Genomic DNA, 19,161 nt, shown 5'->3' on the forward strand with positions numbered 1-19,161 from the left:
TCAACTTTTTCAATCAGGGGCACAAGTGGAGCATCACTATCTTTAGTGAGGCTAAAATATGTCAAATAATTGCTACTGCCATTGAAATTTTGTACACACACTCATATATCCTGAAAGTAGTGATCTCCTGACTTTCCCACTAGTGCCACTTTTAAGATTCAGATTTCACAATTACTTCAAAGAAATTGTAGTTTCCTGTACACCTACACAACATTGCATATGTTAGCATTGTCATTGCAATCATGTTAGCATGCTGGTGTTAGCCTTTAGCTTAAACCACCATTGTATGCATACTGTCACAGACTGTAGACTCTTAAAATAAGGTTTAAAAAACAAAAAAACAAAACAGTCCTGTTTAAATAGTTCCAGTGTGTATATTTTAATGCTTTGTGGATCATCAGCAGGCTTAAGGCATTGCTCTGTCTTCGTACATGTTCATCACACAATCCACAGTTAGTAATAAATACAGTACAGGTATAGAGGAAGCAAATATCTGTCCTAACCAACAGGACTCATGTCTCACACAACCCAACAGGGAGACAGTAGAGGGGCACATTCAGAGCACAGCGCACACAGACACACACACACACACACACAGGTTCATTAAAAAAAGTTGGCTTGGCAGAGTGGAATTACTTGCACCATTTTGACTTTGAAGACAAACATTCACAAAAACCTACTGCAGAGAACAGTTCATGTCAAACCAACACACGTGTGCATACTTTGCTAATGTAGTATGCTTTGCACTACTCATTTTCACTTTTTCCCTCCCAACCACTGCTCCGTTGGTTCAGTCTATAAAGGCAATCACAACACATTAAAAGTTTACATTGTACATATCTGCTCATACTGAGGGACACTGGCACAGATAGGCACATAGGTCCATGTGTAAGTGGTAGGAGGCTGGACAGGCAGGCGGATATCTGGTCCATATTAAGTGTCCATCTGTAAGATCTTGGTTCTCTGATCCGGTGCGCTCTGGTTTTGTGTATCAATTGTACATTTTTTTCATTGATAAATACAAGCTAGTAATAATATCCAATCCGAAGTCACCGATGTGGTTTTTTTTAACTCACCATAATGCTGTTTCAATATCAAGCATCACTCAAGTACGAGGGAATTCAAGGCATCTTTGTTTTTCATATGTGTTTTTCAAGCAGGATTTTACATCGTACATCCTCCAGTTGCTCCTGTCCTGTCCTGTCAGCACAGGAGGTGTTTCAAAATGTAGAGCGGCCACATGCATCCACGAACTGCACATCCGCTCAGTTGATGCTGCTCAGCTGACTGTAGACATGCTCTAAGATCTGAGAGTAGGCCTGGTCTTTGGGAGCGTGGCAGCTCAGAGAGCCCTGAGTAAGAAGACACAAAGTTGTAGAAGTGACGCTGCCTGCTGGAGTGTGTACGAGGGCGAGATTGTCAAGAACGTGATGTGATAAAGATTTGAGGTTTTCTATCTATCATCCTACCTTGATCTTGTCCATCATGGTCGTATCAGGACACCAGTACTGGCTGAACTGGACGAGGTCGGGAGCTGTCCTGTAGTAGTCAACCAGCAGCATCTGTGGAGAGAACAAACAGACGTTTCTTATAATGATTTACAGTATTAACAGTACTGGCGTCTCTTCAGTGTTTCCATAGAACTGGGGCTGTACCATTTCATTTAGAACATCACTGGTGAGAAAGTTGTCCTGTACGTAAGTGACCTCTACAGCAACTGGGATACCGTAGTCATTAGGCCTTTGCTGCAAGAAAAACAGATGATGCACAAGTTTAGAAAAAACAAGAGCACAGGTACGTGTCAGAATTAACAGTAAAAGACTAAGCTAAATAATAAAATCAGATTTACCCATGTCCTCACCTCAGGGGGTGGTACGACCCAGAATGGAGTTATTGTGGACGCCACTCCTTGATTGCCGTGATAATAAGGACCTGAAGGGAAACAAAGCTGAAAGCTTAGTGGCGGCAAACTTACCTGACTGTCTGACTGCGCAGGTATTGATGGTTCATGACAGTAACGATGTCTTTACACGCCATGATGAATACTGGTAGTTGTTGATTTAGAACTTGATTAAGAATCTCTATAGATTTGCCTTAATTTGTTGCAAAACAATCACAGTAAATTATGATTCTTTGACAAAAATATTACAATTTTTAGTATCCTCCAGACATCCAGTTATGAAGAAGTACAACATAGTGTTTTTTTATAAGTGGGATCTAAGAGCTGGAAAATATACTCCAGGTCTTCTGTCCCTGCGGAAATGAGGCTCTTTAGAGCAGTCCACAACAACTGCTGAGGGGATCTTTGTGAGGGCATCCAGCTGTTAAACATTTATTATTTACATGTACGGTATTTCCATCAACGTCAATCATCTGCTGAGGACACTGTACCCCTCATTCAAGTCGATTCCATGTTATCAAGTGCATATACTGCTATCTGTAGACCCAATCACCTTATTCCATTCTTGTTGGTGTGCAAGTGTTTGGGTAGTTCAGCTCATGATGGACTATTTCTGACAATGGAGTAGACGTTTTGTAATATCAATGTATACATGCAATATATTGTGGATTCTTTCTCCTGCTTTGTAATGTGCATTGTATTATTTTGGCAGTACTATTATTTAATTTCCCTGCATTGCATCAATATAGTTTCTTGTCAATGTATAAATATACAGTACGTAATCCCACCTTGGATATAAAGGTAGGTACTTACCACAGATGATGCCCAGACAGGGCTGGAAGCCGTTGTTTGAACCCTGCAGCCTCAGCTGATGGTCCATCTGGGAGTCGATGTCCTGCAGTGAGGGCAGAGCTGGACCTCGCGGATGACTGTGGTACCAGCCCACCAACGACAGCCCACGCATGAACAGGTTCTGACAGATCTGGAGAAGAGTCAAAGTGACAGATGCTGATTACAATAAAGCCCAACTTTGGTTAAAAGTTGTTTTACTTGAGTGAGAGTAAATAAATGTGTACTAGCATACTAATTATTGTAGACACTTCACAGAGGAAGCTCAGCACTTCTAATTGTTAGAGCAACACTTTGTTAATATAGAAAAACATTACCTTCCAATTTGCTGAATTTAAGTAGTCCACACTACTTTGTAAAATGAAAAAAAAAAAATGGCAGTGTGCATGTCACGTGCCAGTAGAAATTCCATGTAACTGAGTTTATTGCAAAAGTGCCAAATTGGTCACAGGTCATACATAACACAAAAAATTACATACCCCACTATTCATGGGAAAGTGTGTGGAACACCAGCTTCAGTGGAGAAGCAAAGGTAAAGCAACAATAAAAAAATCCTCCCTCTCCTTTAATGGCCTATAATTGTTTGCAGCCTCAGTAGTTCACTACACAAAAATGGCAAACAAGTAATGGAACTATTTGTATCACAATGGAAATACAAATGTAGTTGAACTTCCTGCGAGTTACTTCAAATAATCACACTTTATAACACGGCAGTCAGGATGAACTTCCCAGTGATGGAAATACAATGTCAGTTTTTGGGTTTCTGGCTTTTGGAAAGACAGATGCATGATGACGGGCTGCAGAAAATGTCCTGAGGCACTGGAAGAACTTGTGAATATTTTAAAACAGATGTCGTTCACCACCGTGTTTACTGAAGGCTCACATGCGAGATGTTAGAGCAGACTACTGATTCATTGTTCCATGTCTCACCTCCTCCTCCACAGCCGAAGCAGAGTCTCTGTCTGCCAGCCTGGTCCGACAGGGGAAAGCCCTTAAGACTGTCAGCACTAAAATAGATCCATCACAGACAGGAGGGTGCTGGAGTTAAAGACGGCTTCATTCTCATCGTCTACTAACGTGTATTACTTAGCAACTTTCTCATCATGCTCACGTTGTGTGTTCGTGTCCCATCGTCCTCCGAGGTATCCCACCACCTCACTGGTGGTCAGGTGACAGTGGAAGTCCTGATGGGGATAAAACGCAGGTGAACTTGGTCCCTTTATTGTTCATCACTGTTCATTTCCCTGTTTTACATGTGGCTGCTTCTTACCATGAGCAGCAGGACATTACTGGACACGGCTACATTGAAAGGCTGGAATCTGTTGATGGCTGAGAAGGCTGACAGCTCCACCAGTGTGTGCGGATCTCTGAGGACAACAAGTTGGTGTATATTATAATCTAATTCACTCCTTTGGTCACATAAAACTGCACTGATACTGAAAAGTCAGTACCTGGCAGCGTCCCTGGTGCCCAAGGTGCAATATCTGACAGGAATTCTCTCTCTGTCAGCTCTCCGTGAAACTACAACATCTGGAGGATTGAAGATTTGGTTGGTTTTTTTTAAGTCTTTGGAAACCACACACTTACGAAACATGTTTTTAGTTATGAAGAAGAAACAATTATACCGTGTAATCCAGGCTTGTTGTTCTTGTTTTTCTCATCTGCCTGCACAGCTGCCTTCCCTTCCTCTTCATCCTCGTCATCATCCTCCTCACTAACAAGGCTCTGGCACCACAAGAATTATCACAATGATATATATATTATGAAAGATTTACGGGAATGTGACCCAGCACAAGATAAATAACTGTACGTTTGTTTGTTTATCAGCAGGATTACACAAAAAATACTAAGCAGACTTCCATTAAACTTGGATGGAGGATGGTTCTCGACCCAGAATAGAATTGGTGCAGATCTGAATAAAGGAACTGTTACAGGATTTTTTTTTCACTTTCTTTAACATTATGAGATACGGCTTTTTCCACATTCTCTTTAATTTCTCAGGGAATAATGCATGCTCTTGATGGAAAAATCCTAGCGTATTTAGGTAGCTTTTATCACGGAGAACAAATGACATGCCTGGATGAAACTAGTTGGTAAATAAAGAGTATAAAAATATCTTGTTTCTCCTCTGCTTTTCTTTTACTCTCTCTGCATGAATCATGCATGGCGGAAACCAAATGTCCGGTGTTTGTCCTGAGCCATGAACTAACCAATTGTCTAACTGTATGTAAACCTGAAACACCGACTTTTTCTTGGCATGAACTGTTTAAACATAACCTGTTAAGAAGCACCTTTCTGTCTTTTCATTGTTTAGGTAAAAATTTGAGGGATAATGTTTGACCTTGACACAAATTAAACCTGAACTGCTTAGACTATTATGTTGCCTCATACATCTGCAGTGACACAGACTATAATACAAAAAAAAAATAAAAGGTTAAATTACAGATTCCTCTCCTCTCTCACCATGTCGGCACTGGGTTGGTACTTATGCAGCCAGGTGGTTTTATACTGGACCAGTTTCTGGCCCCGGTAGCGTACGGATGCCCAGCCGCAGCCAGACTTCTTGGCTGGGTTGACCAGACGTTTGCAGTGTGTTGCCCAGGCGCTGGGGGAGTTGAAGATCTGGCCTGTCTCCACCCATCTGATTTTCCCATCATTCAACAGGTCTCCTATGAAGTTCTTACCCTGCGGGAGCAGAGAGGAGAGACATTTTGATTAAAAAAACAACATGTGTGTGTGAGTTTACTCCTTTAGAGTCTCTTAGTGCATTTCATTGCTAGTGTACCATGCTCGAATAACAAGTTCTACCTCACTACATACTAAACTAACATAAGTAACGATTTACAACTTTCATATTGTGATGTGTGTTGTTACCAGGTAGTGGATGGCGAGCGCGCCGTCCCCCGGCTCCACCAGGCCGTCCTTCAGCAGCACTCTCAGGGTGATGCCCCTCCGGGTCAGCAGGGAGCCCCGACCTGAGCTGGACCTCAGGTCTGCCTCCTCCCCTCCACTCAGCTCTTCCTCATCCTCCTCTGCTCCATCCTCCACCACCTGTGGAGAGCTGGGTGGCTCTGAGCCTGAAGAGACACACAGACAAACACACATCTTTCATTCTATTGCGCACGTGTCACATGTGGGTGTAATGATGATGATAGAAAAAAACAACACAATCTTGGTATGTTAGATGCATGTAGTTAATGTGCTGTCATATTACCCAGAGGCTTCAGAATGAGCCAAAACAGCTGGCTGCCAGTTAAACATCTGTATATCACAGTTACATCAGGACCAGAGCCAATGCAAATGTCCCATTATTGTAATTACAATGACTTTATAATGAAAGCCCCACTGTAATGGCAGCCAGCACCATTCATAATTGCAGCGTGCTGAAATGATGGCAGCCCTATCTCGTGGTGAAAGGGGATCTCAAGGGGGACAAAATAGCCAAAAGATAATCTAAATTGGCATTTCATTAATTACGGCTAAGCTAAGCGGTTGGCCTTTGTTTCCACCTCCCATTAGGGCACGGCTCTCTCCGCAACAGCAGGCCTGTTTCTCCCCCCCCTCTTCTGTTAATTTGCCTCAGAATCACAATTAAAGCCTCTTTCATTATCCTCACCCATATCTGTGAACGCGTCGGAGAGCGCCTTTAAATCCAAACTCGGTCCAAAGCTGCTCCGTTTTCCAGGGCACCGTGTGGGGCCGAGCCGCGGGCAGATCTCACAGATACGGGCCTGCACTTCGGCACACTAGCTCCGGCTATTATTCAAAAACATAAAATGAAGGCGTCTGTGGCTCTGCAGTGTAGTTTCCTTGTTGTGTTGCTTTAATGTCAGTTCCCCTCCCCTTTCTTTCTCCCTCTCTCTCCCCCGTCCTTGTCACTCTCCCTGTGTTCTTCGGAGCGGGTTCGTCCGGCGCGCCGTGCCGGTCTCTGTCTGCCCTTATTCACCCAAACATGCCACTAAAAAACACGACGAGGTCGTTTGGAAGACAGTACAGTCGAGTGGGGGTTGTAGGAAACGTCTGGAGTGTTGCTAAAAATGTAAACAATGCAGCGATACATCTGCGTTTCCTCCGGAAAGATGAGGTGTCGCGCCGTGCCGAGCGATATTTCACATCCAGGCAGATTAAAAGTACATCCTGAAGATTATAAACTCCGTGCACATGAGGATCACTGCACAGGAGCTGAAGCCAGTGATTTGTGTGGTGTGATAACACGACCCCCCGTCCCCGTACTTTCTTATGCACACAATGGTTTTCTTCACTACACCCGAGATGTTCCTTCTTTATCTCCGGAAAGAAACACATCTACCGAGGTGCAGCCTGCGGAGGGCAGCAAACCTCCAGCAGCGAGTCCGACCGCAATGGGTTCAGTTCCTCTCACACCCACGTGGTGGTAACACAGGTCCCTGTTCACACAACAGGAAACAACCCCTCAGCGTGGTACTAGGCTCACATTAAAGGGGCACTATGTTGTTTTTGTTCTCAGAGGGAAAATAAAGGTCCAAGCTAGAAAGGTGGCAGGGTCCGCCAAATATAAACAAAGTAAAACGGTACGAAATGTTGTCATCCTCTTAGGTCAGCTTGTGTATTCAGTTTATTTTAGTCATGACAAGGAAGAGAGTTTGTTTGACCGACTGTGCAGCAGAAACAGGTTTTTATCACCTCGGCTCAGCTTTGATGTAAACTTAAGATCCTGGCTAACACGCTTAAAGCAAAACTCTCGCCAAAATGCAACTTAGGCTTTTTTTGTGAATGTACACAAGTCAAGCCTTCATGTAAATGCATAATTACGACAAAAGAGGCACTTTAAGATTTTCATTTTTGGGTCAAACTCATTTTAAATGGGAGTGCTACGGGCATTTTAGCGATAGCATCAAAATTTGACCCGGAAACGAAATACGGTAAATCTTAAAAGTGCCTTTTTCGTCGTAATCATGCTTTTACACGAAGGTTTGACTCGGGTACATTCACAAAAAAAGCCTAGGTTGCATTTTGGCAAGAGATTCGCTTTAAGTGATGTCGTGTTATCAACATCCGGTGGTGGCGCGTAAATAAGGATGGAATTTGGGATGTGTCTATTCAAGGACTTTTTATCACTGGACAAAGCGTCGGAGGTGGAGCCTCGTTCATTCCTATGAAAGCTGCTCAGTGGTGTTTTGAAGGCAAAAATGCTCGACTTGCCAGCCGTAAAAATACCTGAGTGCAGTTTACTTCTGGTTTAGCATCCGGCTAACTTGAATAGGGATAAAATAATTCAGTTGTAAATGTAATTGCTTTTCTAGACATTCCAAATGTTACTGGACCGAATTGATCCGCCATTTTACAAACCCTCCTTTCAAAATGGGACTAATGTTGTTTTCTCTTCTATTACAACTGTTTCCAGCGCATTCGTTACGTGAAATGTGGCGTCAGCGATGTACAACGCGGCACTTCAGATAAAAATCACAGATGATATGCCTTGCCTGCAGGAAGTGGGACTGGAGTCAATAGGTGTGTACCTTTGTTTAAAAACCTGTGTAGACCTGCTAACATTAGTTGAAAAGTGATTTTTGTAACTGAAGTCTGTCTGTAAATTTGGACTAGTGATAAGATAAGTCTCCAGGTTCGTCACGTTGATGTTTAATGTCTGTGACACCTTCTATAGTCACATTTAACCACTTGTTAGCAACCACTGTTTGTAAGACACAAAAGTGATTTACAATTAAACTGTGGGACATTTAATTATGTATTTTGGATACAATGTGGCACCAAACCATCCTCAAATTCAGATACAGTTAATGTGCCTCTTTGAGTAATCTACAGACTGAATTTTGATAGAAGTGATGCCTTCACATCTCTACTTTCAACATTAAGGCTGAGCTGCCACATGATGGAGCCATTTTGCATTAAATAGGTCAGGAAAGGGTCAGGTACATGTACCACCATGTTCAGGCTCAGATAGAGATGTGTTTCATTATAATATCATCATACCTGCTGCTATTGGTATTTTAATCAGGTGATGTAACTGTTTTATCCAAATATGTTATACAAATGATAAAATTATGAAAAAAAAGTCCTTCCCTGCTGTCATGAATATCTGTGACACAATGCAGCAGTATTATTAATACGTACAACGGCAAAAAAGTATTTGTACTGACACAAACATGTATAAATACTTGTCAATTTGAAAACCAGAATTTATTTCAGTAATACTGAACAAAGATTTTTATTTTAAAAATGTATAATAAAATGTATTATAATGCATTCTGTGGCATCTTTTTCCCGATACAAACCAATACATCTTCCACATGTCTGCACTCCTGTTTCATGTGCAGGTTGTAATAATGGGTAATAATAATAATGATAATATACAAAATAAGTCTTTTACCACAGATTGTGATACTCTCAATGGCTATACCCAAAGCAACAAAATGCAACTTCCTTAAGAAAGTATCTGATTGTTGAGTCTCATCCCCAGATCCTCAAATACTGACACTTTGGGTTGGCGTTGGACACGAGCTGCCGACCCAATGTGTCAGTATTTGACAATCTAGGAATGAGACTTAATAATCAAATTATATTTCTCCATAAAGTTACATTTTGTTGAAATGTCACAACAGACTTCCCTCTAGTACCACCACATAGCAAAGCAAAGAGAAATTAAAACAATCAAACAATTATCAGCCCTAAATAACTGAGCCACACTTCTCATACTACTTGTGTGGCCAGGCTCATGTACAGGGCAAGCCAGGTCACGTTTTACTTCCTGTTTACTTCCATGTTTATGTAAAAGTTTGAATGCGGTTTATTAATCCGTCTTGTCCCTATCCTCTTTGCTGAAGTTCTGTTTTACTGAAACAGAAGCTAATCTCTTGAGTAATGAGGACGTATCACCATTTTGAAGGTGAACAGGTTTGAGTCGCATGGACAGATTAGCTCAGCATTGCTCGGGACAAATTTAATATTCTTACCAGCAACATCATCGAAATCCTCAACATGGACCACATACCTCCCTTCACACTCGATAACAATTCTGTTGGTGTACTGAATACTTCCCTCCATCTGACCGGGCAAAGCACTGTTCTCTTCCTCAGTCTTCAAACTAACAGCTGGCAAAGAAGGGCAAATAATGTGTTCAGCTGAGCAATCTTCATCACTGACATACACCCTTGCTTTCCAGGAAACATTGCGAAAAGTAAAATAGGCACTGTAATGAACAGGTGTTTGGAAGTTGGATGTCAGATTATTGATGAGCTGTCCATTATGACTGTAGTAACTTAAATTTTTGTGAGCTTCAACAATGTAGTAGTCGAAGGTAAAGCTCCATGGGCTGCCAGTGTAAATCCTGGATGTGTAGATGTTTTGTTCTTCTTTCAGGTCATTCAGCAATGCTGTGGACGGCAGAGCATTAAACTGAAACCCCTGCAACTTACTGGCAGAGTACTGTGAGCCGCTGAGAGAGAACAAGTCCACAACTGGTATCATTGGGAAACGAATAAGCTTCAGAAGGTCCTCGGGAATTGCTGAGTTTTCTCGGGCTGCCGCCCATCTCTCCAGTCCATTCAGGATGATGTTTTCACTTCGTACCACTAGGTCCGACCGAGACAACAGAGCTTTGACCAGATCAAATGGAAGATTTTCCCAAGCTGGGGAACGAATCAGCGCCTCACAGTTCCATGCCAGGAAGCGAACACAAACTTCCTGTAGAGCCTCATCTTCAGTAAGAACTGCATACTCATAGATAGAGTTCAGACTCTGAAAAGTGGGATCCTCTGGAAGAAACAACCTCAAAATACTTAAAGTTTCATTCTGAAATTCAACCAGACCCCAGTCAAATGCCATCTTGAGAATGCAGAGGGCAGATGATAGCGTAACTTTGATTTTCCTTGTGTAGAAGTATCTGAAATGTAAACATTTTCATTAGCATGGTTCAGCTATTTCTAAATTAGTGCATAAAATCAGACCGACAGTGACTCTGAGTGGTTCACGTTTACATGACGGTCGACAAAAAGGTGGCATTTAAAAGTTTGCTTTTACCTGACAAAGTCGTTGGCGTGTTGACTGCAAACAGAAGTGACATCAATGCTGAGGCTGCTGAAGTCTGGCTGTAAAGTTTTGAGGTTTGAGTCCAAAGAAAGGATGACCTTGTGAGCACAGAGTGTCTCAATGGTGTTGTTGTCCACCACCACCGCAATGTTCAAGTCACAGTCACGTCCACTATCAAACAGCTCCCCCAGCTGGTGAGACAGGCTTGCAATGTGGTACAAACTGTACTCAATTGTATCTCTTTTGGTAGATTCTGGGCACAAAATGGGCACAGTTAGAAGAAAGAATTAGCGTCTGACTTTATTTATTTATTTATGGATTGTGTATATACTCTTACTTACACATTGCCTTACCTTTTTTGCATTTAACACCAACATCTTCATTGTGATTACAGTTATGGATCCCCCAACCAGGAAATGTACAGTGGAGCAGGTTTACCTCTGTCCCAATACAGCCTAAATCGTCCATCCAGATGTTTCCATCGCCTAACACGAAATCAGCCACGGAATATGAAAGTGACAACTCAGCCATTTGTACTAAATACTGTGTAAATAAACATAAGTGTTTGACATTCTTATGCTTGTGCCATACTACCTTAAGTTTCAGAGGGTCAAAGTCAAATTGGGTTTTATTACCTCCGCCAAATGATACCATAGCTTCTCTTGCACCAGGGAAACGGAGCTGGCGACACACTGCCTGCGCCTCGTTTATGTCCCACCCGTCATCGCACACAGTCCCCCAAGATCCATTATGAAAGATCTCCACACGGCCCTCAGAGTGATCTTGACCACCAGCCAGCCTAACAAAACCATCCTCCTGACCTTTAGAAACATGTAATGTCATAATCAAGTTTAGTTATCTGTGCCAAATGATTTCTACTGGAAAAAGATGAAAATAGGTCCATATCTACAAATATGTCTATAATTTCATGCCACAAACTCAGATAAGGAATTGTAAAATCTGCAATGAATGTGATTTCAAAAAAGTAGCGTATTATAATATTTAAAGTTAAAATTCACACATATTAACATTCACCAGTATTTCCATTGAGAATGTTGTTTACTGACAAATGAAAATAAGCCAGTAAAAGTTTATTATATTTATCTCATGCATGGTGGTGAAAGACATTGAGAGAAAAGGGCTGGAAAGGTTCTGGGGTAAAAATAGCTTTTTTGGTTTCACCGTTAAATTAAGCTCATTACGTGGATTTACTCACCAGCAGACAAGCTGAAGCTCAGCAAAAGAATGCATAACAATAAAGTATTGTCTTTCATTTTGATGCCAGTCCACTGGAAAAAAGAAGGAAAACCAGCATAACATTTCTTAATAGATCAATTCATAACTGAGTTACAAGTGCACATTGTCAATGCAGAACATTTACTAGTAACACCTGCAGTATTTTACAGTAACAGTTTTGTCATAGTGCTGGTTGATTTTCAAGAGGCATAGGAATAAACTCTAATATACTATAAGTACATTCCCCACATATATAACCCAGTTTGCTCAGAGATTCAAATACAATTTTGCTGAGCATATGGTGTAAAAAACTGTCCCTTTAGTTTCTCCACACAAATACTATGTGATGCAATCTCTAGCCCATAAGTTATTCTGGTTAAATATAGGAATGAACTTACCGGTAATCAAATGGAAGCGAACTGAAGAACAATGTGTCACTGAAGAAATAATGAGGGCAATCTGTGCCCAATGTTAAATATGTTATGCAATCACTTTCCAGGAATCTCCACACCCACTGAGGGTGTGTTTCTGAGAATAAGATGTTGAAAATTGATGCCACATTTTAATCCCACAACAGACAATTTCACAGTAGCCCCATTCACACTGCCATTTGGATGTGGGGATCCTGCACCAATTCTCCACCTGTGTGAATTTCTCAGGGGGGGCGAAGGGTGAAATTTTGCTCCAGCGCTGATTCGCCTCTGGGGGTAGTATCAGGGGCGCATTATTGGCGAACCAAACCAGAATGAATGCATAAGCCAGCTGCACGTATCGAGGGCGTGTCAATCGGACAGTCTGGTAACTACACAGGTCCCTCACTCAACTTAATAAAGAGAAATGTCCCACAAAGCAACATTACAGGACCAAACAAAAGTAACTTAGTAACTGTAACTGTCTTTGGCAGCTTATATGAGGAAAGAAATACAGCATAGAAGCATCTGTCCTCCAGTCCATCCTCCCGACTCTTCATCACATTTCTGCCTGAAAAACCGCGTATGTCAGCGGCAACTCACCAAGTATTTGTTTAGAAAAAAATCTCTGCGCCAGTCAGCCCTCCTGACCTAGACTTCAGTGAACTTCCCCCAGAAAACAGCCTCCGTCCCCACGAGTGACAGAGTCAGACTGATACTGATGATGATTATGTAATTATATAATTCAGAGCGAAAACATAACTTCAGCATACATATGATTATAAACTATCCGTGGGTTTAGATTGACAGGGGGACACCAGGGAGACACCTTGAAAACACAATGACGTCATCATAATGGCGTGTACCGTCACGCCTCTTTAGGAGCCGCAGTGCCGGCTTTCTGTATTAATTGCACGGCGGTTCGTCTTTAAGGCGTAGATGCTTCGCTCTGTGTGAATGACCAAAGGCAGAGAATTGGCGAACCGCTGCCAGGTGATAATGCGTCTTCTCTGTGTGAAAGGGGCTACTGATTGATACCACAAAGGCAAATACTGTATGTCCTCCAAAAGTCAAGAGTGACCTTTCAATTTATTTTTGAGAATAGTATAACCTTTGTCGTCCTTCTCTTAAAGTTGCACTACATACTTTTGGGAAAGAAATCTTTATCAGAAGATAAAATTCTTCAATGACTGATTTTTTTATTCCTAAACAAACTTCATATACAAACTATCTCCATTTTTGTGACTGAATAAACAAATGACGATATCTATCTATCTATCTATCTATCTATCTATCTATCATAAGCTAGTAGTAGTAGTTAATAAATATCTATTTATCTTACATTAGCTGGCTAGCAATAAAAGCTAACTAGGCCTCTAGCAGCTAATATCTATCTATCTATCTATCTATCTATCTATCTCTCATAAGCTAGCTAGCTAGCCACGAAAAACTAACTAGACCTATAGCACTTAATATCTATCTTTCTATCTATCTCGATAGCAACATAAAGCTAACTAGGTCTCCAACAGTTAATATCTATCTATTAGTGATGTGTCGGTCGCGAACAAATCAGTTCAAAGGAACGATTCTGTAACGCGAACAAACTCAACTGATTCCACATTTCACTTCTCTCTCGTTCGTTCTGTCGTTCTCACTAGGGGTGGGCGGATCGATCCAAATATCGATAGTATCGATACCAAGATGAGTATTGGTATCGGATCGATACTAGCGTGATGAGATTGATATTTTTGTTGTAGTTTCTCTTCTATAAATTCAGCAAAGCACTCGTATTTCTTCACAGAGTTTGTGTGAGCGCAGCGCTCCTCTTCACTTCTCTCCCTCCGCTCACTCAGGTTCACTGTAACTGGAAATCAAAAATATATACTTATATTGATATAGAGCCTTCCTTAAACCTGAAGTTTGAATATGGCAGAATATAATAACCCTTTTGTGTATCTGTTGAAGGAACATCAGTATTTCTATTTAGGCTACATGCAGATAGGTTATATATGGAAGAAAAAATTACTAACTCACTCAATGATCAGGAATTTTCAAGTAAAAAGTATCAGTATCGGTATCGGTATCGGCAATACTGGCCTTGTAATTACTTGGTATCAGATCGATATCAAAATTTGCAGTATCACCCACCCCTAGTTCTCACAGACTAGTCGCTGTGTTGTTCACTGTTTAGTTATCAGAGTGGTGAGGACTGAGAGCCAGCCAATCGTGTGCTCAGTTTAGGACACTGTCGTCGAATTTTGGCCAATGAGAAACAGGAAAGCATAGCAACCGTTTCCATGAAAACAAAACATTTCATTTTAAAAAGCTATCTAGACCTCTAGTATATATCTTAGGTAAGCTAGCTAGCAATAAAAAGCTATCTAGACCTCTAGCAGTTAATAAATATCTATTTATCTTACATTCGCTGGCTAGCAGTAGCAATAAAAGCTAACTCCTCTACCAGTTAATAACTATCTATCGATCTATTGCTCCAAAGAAAGCTAGCTAGCATCAACAGCACATCAATCTAACAAGGCAAATCAATACAAATTTCATCTAACGTTAACGTTACAGCAGCACCTAGTCCACGCATATTTCTCAAAGTTGTTCGCAAAAAAAGATTCCAAAGAGTAATTCTATAGGCTATATTTTAATGTTTCTTTTAACTGCACACTGAAAAAATAAGTAACAATAATATCTAGAACTCAGTTAGTTACACATTTCTCTCAAAAGAGAATCAACTGAAATTCGGAGAAATACTTTTTAGCCTCTATGTTTTTTTCTATTACACCAAAATGTTAGGCCTACCTAAAGGACACTTCCTAGTCAAATGTATATAAAGAAAATGTTTTTTAAAACCATATATAATGTATAGTGTACAGTTTATACATTATCAAAACTACAGGGCCGCTTTAAACAAGTATTGATCGGCTCTGATCAGTCCGGCTACACCATTGTGGTGGCGTTGCTAAGCAACCTTTAGCTAGCTGCTACGAGAGTCTTTAGGACTCTAGCTGCTACAAACTGAAGTGGAGGAAGACAAATCAAGCCCGCGAAACATGAAAAATTAAGTAAAATATCCAATTTTAACATTCAAACAAACAAGCGGGTCAGCAGCTTTAACCAGTACCCTACCTGGCTCTGGGTGGGGTTTTTGTTTTTGTTTTGGTGCGAAAAAAGGCATAGTGTTCGCCAACGTGAAACACGATGAAGACAGACACGGTGTCAACGCAGGAGGAGCAGGCGAATATCGGCACGGTGCTCACTTTTCTCCGAGAGTGGGACCGAGGGGACGGGACGGTCCGCGGCCGCATGCTGAGCACCTTTCTGACTAACAACGCGGGGAAGACGTTTTATGAGCTGGAGCTGGAGTTCGCTCAGGTCGCCAGCCTCTTCCTGGCTCGACTCACCACCTGGATGAGACTCACGTATCCTTCCTGGATCAGGTTGACAAGCCTGCTGGTGCTTAGACAGACACGGTCCTGAATCTGTGTCAACACTTAATGTAAACAAACCTTCATAACACAGAAGCACCAAGGCCATACGTGATTGACGTTAGACGCCTGTATGACAGTGATTTCAAAAATAAATACATTGTTTGAATAATGCGCAATATTCTAGAAATGAATGATGCAACAGTAATGATAACTTAAACTTATCTTTATTTATATTTCTCAATTTTTTTTTCAATATTACACATTTTACACAGATTTTGTTCTACACTAATTATAATCTACTATGTATTTATCATAAACCATACTGTATGCCCCATGTTGTTATCTGTATGAGCTATAAAGCATAGATGTATTGATGAAGTGGTTGATGAGTATGGGGATCAGCAAGAACTCATAATGATGGAGAGCTGCTTTGAATGCATCACCACACACCAATGATTATTTCTTCTACTTATTTCTGATGACCTTTGCTACATACATGCACACATTTTACTATATTGTGGATGCTGTGATCATATATGTAATTTTAAAGCCTTGAGTCTCAAAGAAAGTACTCAAGTTTCCTTCTCTGGATTTACTGTCACCTTGTCACCTTCACTGATTCTTCAGATACATGTTCGGGACATTCTTGGGCCTGCAGCTTAAAGCAATCAGGATATTCCTTTCAGCATCAGGCCAGTGAGTGAGATGAAATACTACTCTAAACTACCGTATCTGTGCATTGCTCTTTTTTGTCGGTGACACACATTTTTCTCGCATTCCTCAGTGATCAGTACCTCATGGAGTTCGTGGAGGACGGAGGGGTTCTCACTCTGCTGGAGATCTTGAGCCGCTCTCGGTGCAAAGCCGAGGAAAAGGCAGAGGCCCTCCATCTCCTGCTCGCTGTCTCGAGGGCCGGTCACAAGTACAAAGAGATCATCTGTGAAAGCCATGGTAGGTTCTGTTGAGACGTCTGTGTTTTACTTATGTTTTTATCACTGGACCTACCTGTGCTGTAGGGGCCGCAGTAGCTCCACCTTCTCTTTTTTGTACATCCTTGCAGGTGTAAAAGCCATCGCAGAGTGCCTGGCGACATCAAGCACAGATGAAACCAAAGAGACAGCGTGCACCCTCCTGAAGTCCCTGTCCCATGGTAACCCCAAATATCAAAACCAGATCTACAAGGGTCTGATTGCTCTCATGACCTGTACCTCCCCTAAAGCCCAGCACCTGGTCCTGCACACCTTACGCACTGTACAGGTAAATCAACAGAGAGCACACTGAGACATTTATTGATGATGATTTATTGATCATCACTCCTTTTCATATGTATATCTTTTTAATTATTTGTGTTACAGTAGTAAATAAATACAATAGTTCCCTCACTCTGTGTCACTCTCTCCCAGTCCAAAATGAAGACAGCTCATCCAAGCATTGTAGAACCTCTGCTGAATACACTCAGGTCCCTGCACCTGGAAGTTCAGGATGAAGGTAAGTAGAGAAAAATGTTTAAAAACTGCATGGTAGTAAACACTTCCTGTGGCTGATGAGTTGTTTGTTCTGTGTGTTTGTAATGAAGCTTGCTTGAAATGATAAATGAATCCACAAGCAAACTGTTTCTTCTCTCCCTGTGTAAATGCTTTTGGCAGCGATAAATCTGATCTCAGACCTGACATGTTGTGATGTGAGGTCGACGCTGCTCAGCGGACTGGTGGTTCTGCTGAGGCCCACCAAAGACGACGTACAGCAGCACCAGAATCATGATGGTAACAACCTGGTCTATTATGTTTTTTCAAAGCGTTGTTTTTTTTTCGGCTGATCCACGTTATGCTAATATGTCTGCAGTTTCTCAAACTGATATGTTATTTTCTATTTTCTCTACCCTGTTAATTAATGTGTCGATCCTTTTTTTTTGATAGATACGATCCCACCAGAGTCTGAGACAATCAAGACATCTGGATCTCTTCCTGTGTTTGTGCAACAAGCTGCTGCAGCTAAAACAATCCGGTACGGACACAAATATTAGTTAATTAAAAAACAAACCATTGTGATTATGTGACGCTGTTGTAAAATTATGTGTAAAGCAATCTGTAATATGTTTTGAATTCATAATACTAGTGTACTGCTTTGGTGACTCTGATAGATTGAGCTGTTGCCATTCAATAAGGTGATATTTTTACGGTTTTGTTCAACGTGTTGAAGCTTGCTGGCTGAGGACAGTCGAGAGGTTTCCCGTGAGCTTCTCTCTCTTGGAGTGATCCAACATCTTCTTCATGCTTTGGGCAACAGAGAACACGGGGATGCCCAAATACAAGCCAGTCTGGCCTTGGAGGTACAAACATGCTTTCATATAAACTATCAAATCTGCACATACACATTTGCATGCATACCAAAGACACAGCTGTTTATGATGATTTCTTACTTGTGTTTGTTCTAGAAAAGTCTGTAGTTCCCTTGTAAAGTAAAATCAACCTCAAAGTGCAAACCACACAATTGTTTGTAATCAGAGGTGGAAGCACGAAACGGCTTGGACAAAAACTTTTACTTAGCTTACTGACTTGACTTAGCTTGAGGTGTTAGGACCTTCATTCAGTCTGTTAGGTTTGTTACTTAATAATTCTGTATCACTCAAACGTGCATTCAGAATTCAGACACATACTGTAAATATGCATGCTCACACACACACACTAACACTGCTTTCATCTCTGTCCAGCACTTTGTCCGCTCATACCCGGTTATTGAGGAACAAGTGCAGAGGGTCATTGGCAGCACCCTGTTTGCAGCATTAATGGTGAGTTTTAATAATAAAGTAATATAATGATGGTAAAAAGGTTCACGTGAAAGCTATTAAAAGGCAGTGCTAACAGATTGAATCAATGTCTTTCTACAGCACAGACCTGACAATTTGTACATGAATTTGGATGAAACACAGTCAGAAATCCTGCTGACTAACACTGTGAGCATAACTGAAGGTAAAGTGTTCATCTTGAGTTCATCTTAGAGTTTACTCAGCCGCATGTAGTCTGTGAGAATAATTGTTTTTTTGTTATTTATTTTTTTCTTGTCAATCTTTGCATTCCAGTTTTGGACGGCTATAAACATTGAATGCTGACGAGAGGAACTAATCATTTGCAGCAGATGAAGAAAATTTAGTTTGAATACTGTTTGTTATTAAAAGTTATATTTTTATTTTGATGTCTACTCTTTTCACGGTGGAGTTCCATTAAACAGTAGTAACCTTCAACTTGCACTGTGTTATTTATAATTTGTGGCGAACTTGTATTACTTTGCCTTACACAACATGTGA

General features: G+C 41.1%; 3 protein-coding genes across 12 annotated transcripts; 1 reads left to right on the forward strand and 2 right to left on the reverse strand.

Moving 5' to 3' along the window:
- Positions 1-354: 354 nt before the first annotated feature.
- On the reverse strand, positions 355-15,965 carry mpnd (MPN domain containing). 4 transcript variants are annotated; one of them, XM_030432805.1, is made up of 14 exons: positions 15,831-15,965; positions 6,366-6,505; positions 5,624-5,826; positions 5,213-5,434; positions 4,375-4,474; positions 4,201-4,279; positions 4,020-4,116; positions 3,861-3,933; positions 3,680-3,756; positions 2,714-2,882; positions 1,850-1,932; positions 1,656-1,745; positions 1,470-1,562; positions 355-1,352 (listed from the first exon to the last, which is right to left on the reverse strand). In XM_030432805.1, the coding sequence occupies exons 2-14, from the start codon at positions 6,367-6,369 to the stop codon at positions 1,266-1,268; spliced, it is 1,377 nt and encodes a 458-aa protein (XP_030288665.1). In that variant the 5' UTR covers positions 6,370-6,505; positions 15,831-15,965; the 3' UTR covers positions 355-1,265. The 4 variants fall into 4 exon arrangements, with proteins under 4 accessions (XP_030288665.1, XP_030288663.1, XP_030288662.1 ...); XM_030432803.1 differs by lacking the exons at positions 6,366-6,505; positions 15,831-15,965 and adding an exon at positions 15,556-15,680 and having other exon boundaries at positions 1,862-1,932; XM_030432802.1 differs by lacking the exons at positions 6,366-6,505; positions 15,831-15,965 and adding an exon at positions 15,556-15,680.
- On the reverse strand, positions 8,908-14,160 carry LOC115591118 (galectin-3-binding protein A-like). Of its 4 annotated transcripts, none has more exons than XM_030432799.1 (5): positions 12,409-14,160; positions 11,991-12,063; positions 11,128-11,595; positions 10,766-11,027; positions 8,908-10,628 (listed from the first exon to the last, which is right to left on the reverse strand). In XM_030432799.1, exons 2-5 carry the CDS (start codon positions 12,046-12,048, stop codon positions 9,593-9,595), a joined length of 1,824 nt encoding a protein of 607 aa, XP_030288659.1. In that variant the 5' UTR covers positions 12,049-12,063; positions 12,409-14,160; the 3' UTR covers positions 8,908-9,592. The 4 variants fall into 4 exon arrangements, with proteins under 4 accessions (XP_030288659.1, XP_030288660.1, XP_030288661.1 ...); XM_030432800.1 differs by having other exon boundaries at positions 11,128-11,259; positions 11,410-11,595; positions 11,991-14,160; XM_030432801.1 differs by having other exon boundaries at positions 8,908-9,837; positions 10,162-10,628; positions 11,991-14,160.
- armh1 (armadillo like helical domain containing 1) lies at positions 15,592-19,098 on the forward strand. Of its 4 annotated transcripts, none has more exons than XR_003985899.1 (11): positions 15,592-15,866; positions 16,485-16,553; positions 16,642-16,808; positions 16,918-17,114; positions 17,261-17,345; positions 17,504-17,620; positions 17,774-17,861; positions 18,057-18,186; positions 18,568-18,645; positions 18,750-18,826; positions 18,937-19,098. XR_003985899.1 is itself a non-coding variant. In XM_030432806.1 (11 exons), exons 1-11 carry the CDS (start codon positions 15,628-15,630, stop codon positions 18,957-18,959), a joined length of 1,275 nt encoding a protein of 424 aa, XP_030288666.1. In that variant the 5' UTR covers positions 15,592-15,627; the 3' UTR covers positions 18,960-19,095. The 4 variants fall into 4 exon arrangements, 3 of the variants coding, with proteins under 3 accessions (XP_030288666.1, XP_030288668.1, XP_030288669.1); XM_030432806.1 differs by having other exon boundaries at positions 18,745-18,826; positions 18,937-19,095; XM_030432808.1 differs by having other exon boundaries at positions 15,592-15,848; positions 18,745-18,826; positions 18,937-19,044.
- The last annotated feature ends 63 nt before the right edge of the window (positions 19,099-19,161 follow it).

This window comes from Sparus aurata, chromosome 11 (assembly GCF_900880675.1).
Source record: "Sparus aurata chromosome 11, fSpaAur1.1, whole genome shotgun sequence".
In the NCBI taxonomy this organism is placed as follows: Eukaryota; Metazoa; Chordata; class Actinopteri; order Spariformes; family Sparidae; genus Sparus; species Sparus aurata.

Coding starts and splice junctions, on each gene's coding strand:
- armh1 (XM_030432806.1), top strand. CDS start 15,628: ATGAAGACAGACACGGTGTCAACGCAGGAGGAGCAGGCGAATATCGGC. Junction 16,809..16,917: donor GATCATCTGTGAAAGCCATG/GTAGGTTCTGTT, acceptor ACATCCTTGCAG/GTGTAAAAGCCATCGCAGAG. Junction 17,862..18,056: donor GCTGCAGCTAAAACAATCCG/GTACGGACACAA, acceptor AACGTGTTGAAG/CTTGCTGGCTGAGGACAGTC.
- mpnd (XM_030432802.1), bottom strand. CDS start 15,604: ATGCCTTTTTTCGCACCAAAACAAAAACAAAAACCCCACCCAGAGCCA. Junction 3,757..3,860: donor ATGGGACACGAACACACAAC/GTGAGCATGATG, acceptor GATCTATTTTAG/TGCTGACAGTCTTAAGGGCT. Junction 1,933..2,713: donor CTGTCTGGGCATCATCTGTG/GTAAGTACCTAC, acceptor GTTTCCCTTCAG/GTCCTTATTATCACGGCAAT.
- LOC115591118 (XM_030432799.1), bottom strand. CDS start 12,048: ATGAAAGACAATACTTTATTGTTATGCATTCTTTTGCTGAGCTTCAGC. Junction 11,028..11,127: donor TGGTGTTAAATGCAAAAAAG/GTAAGGCAATGT, acceptor TTTTGTGCCCAG/AATCTACCAAAAGAGATACA. Junction 10,629..10,765: donor CACGCCAACGACTTTGTCAG/GTAAAAGCAAAC, acceptor TTTACATTTCAG/ATACTTCTACACAAGGAAAA.